At 43.1% G+C, this 15,177-nt stretch overlaps 1 protein-coding gene across 1 annotated transcript in view; it reads right to left on the bottom strand.

Annotated features, from left to right (window-relative positions):
• Positions 1-2,233: 2,233 nt before the first annotated feature.
• Positions 2,234-15,177, bottom strand: part of LOC120523196 (rho guanine nucleotide exchange factor 17-like) — a 277,419-nt gene continuing 264,475 nt past the window's right edge. The window contains exons 18-21 of the mRNA XM_039744253.1: positions 13,820-13,968; positions 13,133-13,307; positions 10,276-10,548; positions 2,234-6,155 (exon numbers count right to left, since the gene is read on the bottom strand). Coding sequence (XP_039600187.1) covers positions 5,950-6,155; positions 10,276-10,548; positions 13,133-13,307; positions 13,820-13,968 — 803 coding nt within the window. The 3' untranslated portion in view covers positions 2,234-5,949. The remainder of the gene's footprint in view (positions 6,156-10,275; positions 10,549-13,132; positions 13,308-13,819; positions 13,969-15,177) is intronic.

Genomic DNA, 15,177 nt, shown 5'->3' with positions numbered 1-15,177 from the left:
GACATCTTGAGCTTGAAATAAAAGAGCATTAACTCAACGTAAAGTTAACGTACTTGTAGAGGATGCACGTACGTGACTGAGAATGTAAGCGATAATTGCGCGGGACGTGCTAACTAACTTACGCACTGCCACAAAATCTAAAGTTACGCTACAACTTTTCATTTTTCACTTATTTAAATATGGTTTAATATATTGGACATGCATGTTTACACCCTTGAAAGTTCAAAACTTGAAGGTTTGTATTTTATTAATTTTATACATGTTTTGCTAGACCCTTTAATTACTTTTAATGGAATATCTGATTCTATTTTTTACTTTGTGCTCAGTGTTGTTTATAATGACTTTACACATTTTTAACTTGTTATTTTCATTTTCTGAGATAATGTTAACAATGTAACATGTTACATTTAAATATGGCAGCAGTTAACAAAAAAAAACAAAAAACAAGAGGATTGATCGATATCAGAAATGTTTCCGCATATTCACCGGCCCACTACTTTATTGGGTCCTCATTTATAAAGCGCCATGCGCCGCTCCTCACTGGCCAAGGTTCAGCCTTCCAGGGGCATCTCTGCCCTTTCATTAGCGTCCAATTTGGTGACACGAAATGACATTTGCCAGAGTCCCAGCATTGTTCCTCTGTCTGAAGACACGGATTGCATTGCTGGTTGCCTTTGAGCCGTCTTTTTTTAAATAATCCACCCGTTCCTCCAGTTTAAACCATTCTGGTGTTCATCTGTTATTTACTTTTTAACACATAAAAAGCTGTGCTCGGGGACGGGAATGGCTAAATCTTCACTTATTCCAAAAACTGTGTGGACAAAATGAGTGGCACCTTTCAGAAGTCGTAACAAATATTTGGCCCACCCAGCAGTAATGGCTAGAAAGGGGAAGGAGCCCTGGATGGTCATGGTGCCAACACCTTAGAGGCCACAGTCTGAATCTGCCATTTTACTCAAATGTGCACATCTTTGTGATGTCGGGAGAAAGCACCGTTTGTAGAAGTTTGGCCCACACAGTCTTTAGCAGAAGCCATGCTTGTGCATTTCATTTCTCTCCTTTCTGACCTTCTTGCCCTTTTCTTCTTTACCAACTTTGTGCCCAGCAGATGAAAGCACAGAACATTGCGTCTTTTGTGCTCTCACCTTCTCTGCGTCTCAGTCATCAATAATAGATTTGTACCTGGGATGAAACAAAAGCCGTCTGCCCGTAATGGCGAGAACACCTGTAAGGCAATCCGCTCACTGGCAGCATGAAGCTGGATGGGTGCCACCTCCTCATGTTCCAAGCAGGCCTGGCTGATCCTTTTCTCAATTACCTCATGTGCCTGGGGGCTCACAGCCATTGGACTCCCATGGGATCTGCAAGCAGCTCACTTGTGTTTGTCATTTTCAGTAAGTAAGGGTACCAGGTGGTCCGTCCTCAGTGTGTCACTACATTCGAGCCATTGGGTGAAGGAAGGCAGACATCAGAACAGGACAAAGGTCTCCAGTTACAATGTGCTGCACCTCTCACTGGGACACAAGAATGCAGGGAGCCGTGACAGACAACTGGGCACCATCCCCACCACTCTCTGGTGACACAGGAAGATCTCCAAACAACTCGGAGCCAAGTCCAAGGAAAGCCTCACATATTCAAAAGTGAACAGCCATGAAGCAGTCCTGTGATGACAACGAAAGGCATGACGGCCCGGCCACAACGTACTGCTGCCTTGCACTGGCAGATCACGTGGTGCAATCGTGTATTACAAGGAGACCCACATAATGCTTTGGAAGGGTTTAAACTTCACGGAAGGATGGATTTCATTTCAGACGGTGGTCCCAGAGGCCTCAGAGCTCTAAAGCTTTCATTTCAGGTCTATTCATTGGACTCTGATTCACCGACAAACAAATTCATAGTGAGCAGGTGAAGCCAAGTAAGGATGGAGCGCACCATCATGCAGACGAGAACTCCCATTTGATCTTCTCCCTTGGGTGTGGACATGCGTGGTGGGTGTCACATGCAGCATCACCCCTGGTACGAATAACGGAATTCAATAAGCCAGCGTGTGCTTTTCCTCTTCTCATTCGTGTCCAAACTCCCTCTAAAGTGAGGCCTACAGCCATGCTGTGTCAAAGCTACACACTGAAGAGAATGGAGTGTGGATGAAGCTGTCGTAATAGAGGAGCCCCCCGATGGGTCGCACCACCAAAGCAGGACTGTGAACCCCAATAATGAGCTCAGGGACACATACTTGACAATCTGGCACCAGTGAAATTTTAATTACAAAGATCCCACAGTGACAAAAACGTAACAGGAATGAATATGTGATATAACCATGAGCTGCTATTGTGATCTGTAATAGTTTTAGAGTAAAAGTATTTCTTTAAAATACTGTGGTAGTTATAATTTAAACGCAACAGCACAATAGATGTACCTAAAGGAGACAAAAAAAGAAACAAGTTTATAAAAATATGCAGTTAGATTCATATCGACAGTGAGCACTGGGATCAGTATGTACAGCACAAGGCGACAAAGCCCCCAATTTACAGGACATCCGAGCGGCAGGCGGGGGGGTGGGGCCTTACTGACTACAGTGCCCCGCGCCCGCCGAGAGGAGGCACCATTTCTGCTGATCAACTTTATTATTTGCTAGAACAACGAAAGCAAGGGGGGGCAGCATACATTCAACTTCATAGACGGGTACATTTGGTGCAGCCCACCGTATCGCGCCATGCCTCTTAGATGAACTGGTGCCAGTGTTTTGCTCCTCACCCCTGATTTGTGAGAACTCATTGGCACCTTTTTATATTTGTATGTTTACAGAGAAGCAGTTTGCAAGAAAAGGTGCAGGCAAAAACTGACGGAGGTCTTTCCACAATGACATGTGTATGTGACATTTTGAAGGACAAGGTGGCAGCAGAGGACTTGACCCCTGAAACCTGCTGGACACGTGAGGCTTCTGTATGCTGGATCGAAGGGACTCTCCGAATGACGTGTGTGAAGCTAACCAGTGGGCATCAGCCACGGCCTCAGGGCCAGGGTTTGGTCATAGTTTGAGGGAAAGACCTCGCCTAGAGCTGGGTGCCCGCCCGGGTCTCATGGCCACTGCTTGTCACCTTCTTTTACTGGACAGAGGTTTACCTTTTCCCAAATCTACCTTTCCCACAGTGCACTGTGCTCAGGACTTTTTAGTTGGAATTCTTTTCATAATTTGACATCTTCACTACATGTTGGCCTTTCACGCCGGCCTCTTCAAAGCTACTCCACGATTCCATTTTAAATGCCACTAAACCTTATGATTCATCAAATTCCTAATACTTCAATATCGAATGTGAAGCCACATGCCGTGCGTCTGCTGTCTGTGATTAGGTGGCTTTGCGAGGACACGCTGTGCATAATTAATGCCCTCATCTATGACCAAAACTCTCATGGGTGAGTGCCCAACAAATCACAATTCATCTTTGAACAGACATGAACAGAAAGACAGTGCTGATGGGTAACTCTGGACCTGCTAATACACAACTAGGCAAGCAGGAAGCCAAACTGAGTAAACTATGCAGTCGCTAGGCGACAAACACTCCTATTAAAGACAGTGGAAACTCCAGAGGACCTGGACTTGACGGGTGAGCGGTCCGAACAAGAAAACGTTTCAATCATTCAACTGTCATTAAACACTCAGCTGGAACACAAGTGACAAACATTGCTATCCTCCAGCAGTGGACGGCGGCCCACGCACTGCTGGGAATACTTTTGATGACATGCCAAGATGAGACCTTCGGCCTCTGGAATAACGTGCCGATCGCTTTGTGGGACACTATGTCAAGTGACATCCTCATCTTATCTCTGTCATCATACTATGACGACACAGTGCCTCACAATGTTCTGACCTATAAACAGGCTCCACTTTCCCACACTGAAACAAGAACCCAGCAGCTTCATTCTCAAATCATCTGAACATCCTTCAGGTTGTCATTCAAGCAGAGACGTTCTTCCCAAGCCTGTGTCTTTCTAGAAGCCTATGACAATAGTCATTCCTGAGGTGGCAGTCCTGTCACACTCATCAAGGGAGACTCGACTCTCTACTCTGGTCAGTGCTGGACTGGGTGTCACTGCAGAAGGATCATTCATCTTGAACAACATTAAGTACAAAGTGAAGTCCAGCCTACTGGTGACAATTTTATGACAGAACAAAACTTTTCACTATGGATTAGTGAGCAATGAAGCCGACTTTGCTACTCTGATCTTAGCCTCAGGAAATGGTCAACCTAAATGAAAACTGAACAGCTGGGGGCTTGGAACACATGGTTAAGAAAGTCCACCACTTGCCCATTTAACAGACTCACTGGACGATGGTGCAGTGAAGGCTTAAGAGACCAGTGAGTGGCTCCTGGCTGTCCTTGAGACGCCGCTTTTGGAAATCAAAAATTTGGACCCCCTTTGTGCTTGTTTGCTAAAACTGTGGTGGGCACACCTGTAAGCAGAGGGATTCCAGTTTCCAGTGTAGTGTCTGCCATGTCCTACAGAACAACTGCTGCTGACTGACTGGTCTCTCGGCCGCTGTGTTAGCAGCACACTTCTCTGCCCGTGACCAAGCAGCGGCCCTTGAAACCATAAGAATGTTCGGTGCAGCCCCCCAGCTCCTGGTGTAACTCGGTGGACATCACTTTGGTTGCCCATGTCTAGGTGGTCAAAAGTTCCACGTTTGGGATGAAAGGTGCCTTCTATGAACAAGCAATGCCCAGAAATGCTGGTGGCTACAGTCAAGGAGGACAGGAGGGATGGACGCGAGGTTTTCTGGGAGTCTATTTACAACTTGGCCCCCCTTCCCATCATCTTAAGGTCGAAGGAAAAGATACATGTATATAAATTAAGTGCTGTAAAAGAGAACACAATTAAAAAAAACATAAATACTGTACAAGAGCGGCTGGTGAGAAGCTCAGACTAAACAGTTCAGGTTTAAACTACAGACTTTTAAAACATAAAAAAATAACAAAAACACACACACACACATAAAATCAAGTGAGGATGTGGCCAGGATGAATTCTGAATCTGAAGAGAAGTCCACTTCGACTTTGAAACACCAAATGGTCCACTGCAGTTCACACAAAGGAATGGTGCTGCTGTTCGACATCTTAGCCAAATATTGCACATGTAACTGTTCATCACACAAACTCTCTTCAGTTCTTCAAAAACGAACAACGATAAAAAAAAAAAAAAAATTAATAAAATAAAACCACAAAATGTCTTCATTGTGAATGTGTCAGTCTGAGGCAACCAAGCACAAAAACAGTAGATAAGACACAAGGGAAAGCCTTCATCACGTCGCTTCCATCCAGGAGAAGATTAAATGGCAGTTAATAGAATGTTAAAAAACAAAAAACAAAACTCCACGCTTGGTTGGCACGTGCAGAACGAAAATCAAAAGTGCCGTCACACAGTCATTCGGCATCCTCTCTTTGCGCTTTGGCTTCTTTGACGGGAGGCCAAGCCCACCGGACCTCGAGGCCCGTGTCACATTCATCTGGCTGACACGAAGTGCATGCAGCCCTCCATTATTCCGCTGGGGGTCTGAAGGGTCACCATGCAAGCTCAGGGCATCTGGGTAGCTCAAGCCAGCACTGGATGCTTGTTTTTGTTTTCCGATCTACTTGTTGATGTGCAATTCCCCAGATTCCCTCTCCTGTTTTTCTTCTTCCCAGTTTTCTGGGAAAATTCCTGCACCAATCAACGTGTACAAAATGAAATATTTCACTTGCGCTTTGTGATACACAGCCATGTATGCACAGAAAAGGGTCTGAGCAAAAGAAGGCGGCTTAAAACAAAAAACTGAAATCCAGCAGATGACGACAGAGTGACATGACATGAGATGGAATGCATTGGGGGGCCGGGGTGACCTCAGGCAGAGTGTGCGTCTGGCGGGCCAGTGCTTGGCGCAGGGCTGATGGTGGGCAAGGCGCTGCTGTAAGGTCACACCCTCCAGAGCAGCAGGTGGTTGGTGCTGTCGTCTCTCCCCACTGTCTCGCTGCTGTTGGTGAGCCGGAAGTCCTCGTAGCCATCACCACCACTGATCACAAGCATATTCGACTTGGCCTGTAAGATGGTGGACGCTCTGCGCTTCGTCGTCTCTGAACGTTGCAAGGCGGGGGGCGTCTCATGATCTTGTGGAGAGTTCCCTGTAAAAGCAAACAAAAGAGAGCACTGAGCCGATGACAACACCACGCTGGCACCGCTTTGATGGTCTCCGGTCTCACTGATTACTTCAGGACAGCAACTCACCAGCATCGTGAGCACATAGAGGATGGGAATATCTGTTGCTTAATATAATAATATTATATATATATATAATAATAATAATAATAATACATTTTACTTAAAAGCGCCTTTCAAGGTACCCATGGCACCATACAACAATATACATAAAATCAAACAGTCCAATATACACTCAAAATGAACGGAATCAACAAAAGGCAATATTTAAAAGATACGTGTTAAGTTTAGATTTAAAAACAGAAAGTGAGCTCCAAAGGCAGGGCGTTCCATAACTGCGGCTCTGATACACTGAAAGCCTGATCACCCATAGTGCGCAATGGTTAACGGCAAGGAGTCAGAAGAACAACGTGAACGTGACACAATAAAGAAGACAAGTAAGGTGGGGCCAGACCAGGAAGAGCCTTAAAAACTGAAAGGAGACGTTTATATTGAAAGCAGAATGGGACAGGTAGCTCCCTGGGTTTTAAATGCATAACCACTTTTGCCTTTGAGTTCTGTACATACTGCAGCTTGATTAGGCTCTGAGCAGGGATACCAAACAACGCTGTGTTATGGTAGTCAAGTCACGAGGTGACAAAAGCATGAAAAAAAAAGTGTCCCAGGTGCAGTCACAGAGAGCAATGGAGCAACACAGCCTTGAAATGTGTAAATAATTTTGTGTGTCATCAACATTAACAATGAAATCATAGACAATGGCAGTTAATAATGGCACTGAGAGGAAGCATATAAACAGTAAAGGGCAGTGGGCCAAGAACTGATCCCTGATGGACACCCTGGAATAATAAGATGGTTCAGTCCTAAACCTACCAACAGCAATACATTGCTGACAGTCCTTAAGGTATGAGTTAAGCCATGCAAGAGCTTTTCCAGTAATATTGAATACATTCTCAAGTCTAAACAAAAGCATGGCATGATATACAATATCAAAAGCAGCAGTGAGGTCTAAAAAGATCCTTAGTGTTAACGGACCATGAGCTGCTGTGATTAGGAGATCATTAGTCACCCTGACATGTGCCGTCTCTGTATTGTGATTGGCCTTAAAATCAGACTGGAATTCCTCATCAACGTCATTAGAGGCAAGATGGTCTTTCAAAAGGCCCAAAATAGCACATTCTAGGATTTTACTAAGAAACAGAAGATTGGAATTAGGCCGATAGTTTTTAAAATCCTCAGGGTCAAGTCTAAGTTTTCTGAGGGCAGGTGTGTTTAGGTTGGAAGGGACCAAGTAAATACAGAGAGATGTGTTGACAATACTGGTGACAAATGTAAGAAGAAAAGGCAAAGCAGTCTTATCCAAAAAAGAAGGAATGGGATCAAGAATACAGATAGTTGGCCTGGTGGTCATGACAAGCTTATGGACTGCAAGAGCGTCCAAAAACGGCAAACTACATAAACAGCTTCCAGTTACGATAGGAGATGGACACAGCTTTCACTGAACAAATGGACCTCTATGAAATTCAGAATAAACCAAATCAATCTTAATATTAAAAAAGGCCAGAAAGTTCTGACAAAGGTCAGAGGAGGCAATCAAAGGAAAGTTATTTGCAGGTTTAAGTAGCTTATTCAAAGAAGATAACAGCGTTCAGGTATTATGGTGACCACGCACAATGCTGTTAGTATAACAAGCAGCCTTTGATTTTTGTAATGTCTGCTTATATAGGGCAACATGTTCCTTCTAGGAGTCTGCATGGGTAACCAAGCTTGTTTTCCTACTAAGGCGTTTAAGCCATTGCACACAAGCACTTATGGGAACCTGCTCAGGAGAAAACCATGGAGCAGAGTGCATAAATGTCAAACTACGAGGTTTAAGTGGAGCACGATATTCCAGACTAGTTCACAGTGTATAGTCATATAGTTTCTTAGTGTCAGTGGACAGGCCAGATATGTTGTATCCCTGGGGTATGAACATGTCACTGCCCTCTGAAGGAAACAAGCTGTCCAGCCTGTGAGCAGACTGAGTAAGCAGCTAAGCTGGGAGTACAGAGCATAAGAGCAGTGCTTCACAGTTTATTGTTATACAACGTGGAATGGCAGTGGACTTAATTTGGCATTTTTTACTTTAATGTCGAAGTGAAAACAGATCTCTGAAACATAAGCAATATTAATTACAAAGAGAAAGCATAAAATAATTGGTCACATAAATGCTTACGCCTTTAATCCAGTATTTAGTAGACCCACCTTTTACCGCCATGACAGTCTTCAGTCTGTGTGTACAGGTCTCTTTCTCTCTATCAGGTCTGTCCGTCTGGACTTTGACATTTTCCTAAATTCTTCTTTGCAAAACCGCTCAGGCTCTGTCAGGTGTCATGGGGATTTTTTAGGACTGCCCACAAGTTCTCAATTGGACAGAAGTCTGCATTCTGACTTGGTCACTTGTGCACAATAACATTTGTTGTTTTAAAGCTATTCCTGTGTTAACTTTGGCTTTACAGTTGGGGTTGTTGTCTTCTTGGAAAACACAAGTTTCTTGCCCTCTGCATCAGATTTTCCTGCATTCATTTTATCCTCGCAAGCCTTTCAGGGCCTGCTGCAGAGGAACATCCCCACAGTACAATGCTGCCAACCACCATGCTTCACGTCAGGATGGTGTGTTTTTGATAATGTGCAGGGGTCAAGCACGGTGTTTAGTCCGATGGCCATAAAGCTCAATTTTGGTCACATCAGACCACAGCACCTTATTCCAACTGACTTCAGAGTGCCTTCCGGTAAACTCTAGCCAAGAAGTCGTGTGTTTTTTTAACAGTGGCATTCTCTTTGCCATTGTCCCATAAAGCTGGTGATGCATACGGGCCACATTGTTGTTGTCTGCACAGTCTCTCCAGTCTCATCATCTGTAGCTTGAAACTCCTTCAGAGTTCTCAGTGGTTCCCAGGTGACCTCCACTGAACAAACTCTGTGACTTTTAGGTTCAGACCTATAAATACCTGGGAGTGCAGCTGGATGATAAATTGGACTGGACTGCCAATACTGATGCTCTGTGCAAGAGAGGACAGAGCCGACTATACTTCTTTAGAAGGCTGGCGTCCTTCAACATCTGCAATAAGAGGCTGCAGATGTTCTATCAGACAGTTGTGGCGAATGTCCTCTTCTACGCAGTGGTGTGCTGGGGTGGCAGCATAAAGAAGAAAGGACGCCTCTTGCCTGGACAAACTGGTGAGGAAGGCAGGCTCTATTGTAGGCACGGAGATGGACAGTCTAACATCTGTGGTGGAGCGACGGGTGCTGAGCAGGCTCCTGTCAACCATGGAGAATCCACTGAACAGGATCATCTCCAGACAGAGGAGCAGCTTCAGCAACAGACTGCTGTCACCGTCCTGCTGCACTGACAGACTGAGGAGATCATACCTCCTCCACACTATGCGACTCTTCAATTCCACCCGGGGAGGTAAACGTTAACACTACACAAGATTATAGTCTGTTATACCTGCATTTCTATCCCTCTTTAAATTAATATTGGTTTTTATCAGTATGCTGCTGCTGGATTATGTAAATTTCCCCTTGGGATTAATAAAATATCTATCTATCTATCTATCTTTTAAATCCATTTGTCTGCACCAGTGGTGATTTAGGTGTATCATGTTACTTATACATTTGACTATTTTGTGTTTAATACTTGTTATGAATTTTGACCACTTTGCAGAGATCAGATTTCACTTTCACATTAAGAAGTCTGTTTCTGTTGATCAGTGTCAAAAAGCCAAATTAAATCCACTGTGACTCAATGTTGTATAACAGTAAAATGTGAGAACTGCCAAGGGGTGAATATGGTACTTTATATAGGCACTGCATGTAATCCTAGAGATGTACAAACCCGCAGTAAGACACCAACAGGTACTTGCACGTTTGTTTCAGTAATGGCCATCAGTTCAAGCTACTGCAAAGGCCCAGGATCAGTCAGAGTCTGGAACAGGGCCGTAAACAAAGAAACCTCTGGCCTCAAATCAGTGCTGCATAGCAGGCTTATGAAAGTGGCCTCTGATGCCTCCTGCACTTGGTTTGTTTCTAGCAGCAAAAATTCCTTACCTTGGTCCCGGGTCACAGGGAAAGCAAGTTCGAAGTCTTCAGGGAGCTCGATGGAAGTGAGGAAACGCACATGACCTGTGTGCCCATGTGCTGATCCCATTGGCACTAGAGGGATGCGGAGGGAGCTGGTGCTGGTGCTAGTGGAGATGGCTGGAATGGTCAGGGTAAGCACAACGCCTGCACTGGTGCCAATCCACAGCAAGTCCTTGCAGGCGAGAAGGGCAGTAATACGCAGACAGGCCGCCTTATGCTGACGGATTATAGCATCTGACCCTGGAGAGAAGGAAAGCACAGTTATGACCATCTTGAAGTTAGCAACGAGAAACACTGAAAGGTAAGAAAGGTTCAAGCATTGAAGCACGACTACAAAAACTTTCGAACATGCTGTACCATCTACGGTATTATGAGAGAAGGAAAAACATTGCAACTTTTGTGCCAAATCTACCCTTAACTAGAATCAATCTGTGCCCATGCGTTCTTGTTGATGAACTCATTTTGAAACAAGAGCTGAAATCTACTGTGTGGCTTCCCTCCATAATACAGAGCTCTTTCATCTCCCCTAAACCTTCATTTGCTTCTACTGAACACAGTCAAGTCTTCTTCATAGGCATATCCTTTAGTCCTGTGATCTTTCTAGAAGGAACCATACAGCTTTGGTAAATTGTCAAGTAAGCTGCACTGATGCCAAGGTCAACGTTTGGATCAACTTACGTTTGTTTTTTCTATGCTAAAATAAGTCAAGTCATCGCTGTGTTCTTACTGACACACACGTCAAAGAGTTACCTCGAGTGGCCACAACTGAGTACAAGCCAGCCCAGAGAAGGATTCTGGAAAACAAAGACTGTCAGGAGTCCCACTGAGTAAATGGAGATAAGAAAAGACCTACGAAAACTGTTCGGCTATGCAGTGCCAATAAGCATGTGCTGCTACATCCATTTGTTGAGCGACTCTTTACAATTGTATAGGATTTTCTTTTTTTACTCTTAATGCTGGACTGTTGGCCACCCCTGCCCTTGTATAATAAATGTTATCTGCTTCCATCAATTTATGTGAGGCCAGCCTTTTAAATCCTGGTAGCTCTTCTCTCCCTTTGCTGTCTCTAAATCAGTATACACCTCCTTAAGTTATCTTTTTTGTTACTTCAGAAAAAATTAATTAAGAGCATTCGTGTTTCAGCTTCTTTAAGTTTAATGTCAGCCTTACTATTCGTAATTCACTTCACCTCCTCTTTCTTTGTACTTTAAGCACTAAAATTTTGAAAGAATATTCTCAGGTCATTTTCTGCCTGTTCCCCGGTATTCATCTGTTAGCATTCCAAGTATCCTTATGAACCTGTGCCCTCACGTTCTTGTAAGGACTAAAGCTAACGTTAGGGCAAAGTGTCTGTACATGGTATACAGCTGCTTTTTCTTTTGAAATTTCTTTTACATCCTTATTCATTCACTGCAGATTTCTCTTAAATTTCATAACGTTTCTAAATTTCTGTATGACTTGCCGTAAAGTATATAATATACTTTGAGAGAACATACGGCATGCAGTGCTAAACAGTAGATGGCCATATTAAAGATCACAGCCTTCCTGTACAGTCACTTTTCTCCCAGCCTCTATTCTACACCACTAGCACTCACGGTACTAGATTCAGAGGTGGTTCTTAATCACACGCCATAACATTACTTAACACCCTCTTGGATGGACAACTGCATCACTGTTTTTTGTATCTAGTGAATGATGTATACACATGTCTATTCCATATACGCATTATCTTTTTGGTTTGTTGTTGGTATGCTGTTACTGCCACTAATCTGCAGGACACATGCAAAGTAGAATTTCACAACACTGAAACGTACACAACAGTAAACCTGAACTTAAAATTGAAACCTCTGCTGCCACACCTTGAACATCTCCATACCTAAATGTTTGTCTCAGTTCGTTTCTTGGAGACATGTCTCATTTGAAAAGTCCAACATCATGTGAGACTTTCCAACTTTATCCATACATTTGACAGCCTATGAAGCCAGCCCTCTCACCACTATAGAGGACCATCATACTGCTTTTCACATTCATCCATTTTAGGAATCTCTGTTTTTTTACATTATAAAGTGATGGAGAACTAGGGGACAGCTTATCCTGACTGAGAAAGAGTACATCACCAGGTAGACACCCGGCTTGTGCTAAACAAGTTTACAGACGACATACTGTATTCACTTTATAAGCAAACACACCTTGTGAGATTCATCTGTGACATGGAGAAGGAACACAGCATGTCAGCTGTACAACCCTCTATTATTACCCAAGACCGGCTCTTCAAGGCAGCTTTCAAACCTTGACAAAGGTTCATTCTCTTTTTAGCTGTAGCACACTATATGTAGGATGTTGTTAGGGTGGGTCTGCAGCTGCCTTAAGTTGGCCCAGTATGAATGAGTGTGTGTGCCCCTGCTATCGTTGTCCATGATTGGTTCCTTTGCTGCATGCTATTTGCTGGGAGGGTCTTCGGCCCATTGACGTCAACTTTGCAAATGGATTGATGGTCATATGTTTAAAATAAAAACACTTTTTGTTTTTTCTTTATTATGGTGTAAAATAGACTCACAGGTGACACATTGAAATCTGAGGTCTAGGTGTTGTCACTTTATCATATTTAAAACATGACTCTAAAGCACTTCTACTTTCAGAAATATGGCCTTTTTAAATTTCTTTAGAAAGCAGGCCAGTCAGAGTGAAGTGTTTGAAAGCATTAGGACATACTGATCAAGGGGATGCTAGTGCTAAAAATACGAGGCTAATTTATGAAAGTTCTCACAGTGCCCTGCACAGACTATGGTTTTAGAAGCCAAAAATTTTTTATCTTGCAACTTACCGGCTAACATTTTGTGGACAGCTGGTGCCACATCCACTTCTGTCAGGCTCTCGTAAGTAGTGGCATGGTACAGCCTCACTTGAGCGCTGCTCTGGAGGGCTATCCAAACCCCCTGGCCATAGCCGACCATGCTGGTTACACAGCGATTACTATCTTGTCCCACATGAAACATGTGCTGCAGGAAAAGGTGACATATCCGACAATAAGCACATAAACAAGCAAGCATTTAGTGACTTAAGGAGTGAAAGGCTGATGTGCACAGACAGTTAAATCAGCAGGTGATTTCAAACATCTGCTTTTTACAGTTTATATCTCCCAAGGTGCTGAGCTGCTATTTTAAAGTCTTAATGGCCAGAGTTCTCATTGTTCATTTGTTTTGCCACTTCCAATTTAAGCAGGAGCACGCTGGTTTCTTTCACTCCTCATCAACCCTCTCCTGACCTCAGAATCAGGCCTGAAGAGGTCCCCTGACTGACATGATTTGGATAAACCCAGGAGGTGCAGTGATTGTAAAATCTAAGAAGGATGCAGAATGACAATCTACTTAGATTGGCAGGCATCATCTTTTGCAGTAATGGGTTGAAAAATAAATTTCTCTGGACTTTCTTTTTAAATATTTGCTGAAATGTTTTATCTCCTTGCTGTGAAAAGAAAATGTTAGTTTAGAAGAGAATGTAAGGTGCGTACCTCCTGCGACAAAGTTACTGTATTGATGACCAGAACTCGGTTCTGACAACCACACCACAACTTTCCTGCTACAGGCACCATTTTTGTAATCGGACTCCCTGGAGTTCCCAAGCAGATTGTCTGCGAATTCTGGGGGTCCCAAAAACTTCCTGTAACAAGAGCATTCAAAGAGGAATTCAATTCACTAAATAAATTGAAAATTTGTGTAAACCCTAACCAGAAGGAAATCCTGATCCTTGACAACATCAAATATCATTTGAGTAGTTAATGATGAGGGATGAAGAATTTTTTATGAGATGTTAAAAAGAAAGTGTAATGTAGCAGTAGTACACAGGACGATGGAAAAAATGTCCAAGAAGCTCCTGCACAAGTATGCCTGAGGTGTCCCGCAAGTTAGTGATGCAAATGCCAAGGGGAATGCGAAGATGGACAGAGACAGAAAGTAGGGTAAGACCGAACAGACGGACATGGAAACAATAAAGATAAACAGGTGGGCAAGGCATAGGTGGTACAGCTTCGGCAGGACTGAGCGTGTGTGCAGAATAAGGAGGGCCGGGGCAGCACAGGTAATAAGGCCAGGGAGTGGGGCAACCGACAAAAACATTACTTTATATGGATGATCATGAGAGTTGCGAAATTGAAGTTTGTAGTATTATGGATTCAAAAGTATGTTTTATGGGGAAATATGATAGACCTAAAAAGGAAATATATGTAAAATAAAAAAAAAAAGACGTCAGGAATTCATTTTGGAAACATGCAGTATATGGAAAATAAAATTATAAAAACATTGAAGAGAGTGCAAAATAACATAAAATATTGGAAAATAAGTCATTTAACAATGGAGGGAAAAATACTGTTGAGAAAAATGATAATCCTTCATATAGTATACAGCAGAGTGTTTGTGTTTAGAGATTAGAGATTTCACATTAAAAATAGTGATTGAGTTTATAGGAATCTGCATTTAAAATGCCGTGGCCATGTAAATGTACGACTTTGCCACAAGGTATATGCAGGCCATCAATGTCCTATGTTCACAATCAATTAATAAAGTCTTAAACAAAGATGTTGAACACTATCGAGGTTACAAACGCTGATAAAAAGTTCCTTGTTAATTAATCATACTCGACATTCTCTTTTCTTGTGCTTTTGTTTAAACTCATACACATTTGGCTAGTGAGGACGGGAGCAAACAAGAGATTGAAAACCGCACAGATGAACGGGATGATCCATTTTAGCGGAGATTTCTAGTATTTCCACTGCCTTTTTGATTATATAAATTCAGTACTCCTTTGTATACAGTATATACAAAATATACAGGGTGATTCTGCAACTACTACTACTGTAAAGCTATTTTCTGC

This window comes from Polypterus senegalus, chromosome 2 (genome assembly GCF_016835505.1).
Source record: "Polypterus senegalus isolate Bchr_013 chromosome 2, ASM1683550v1, whole genome shotgun sequence".
In the NCBI taxonomy this organism is placed as follows: Eukaryota; Metazoa; Chordata; class Cladistia; order Polypteriformes; family Polypteridae; genus Polypterus; species Polypterus senegalus.
The sequence above is the reverse complement of the archived record's forward strand: the minus strand, read 5'-3'. Positions and strand labels throughout refer to the sequence as shown.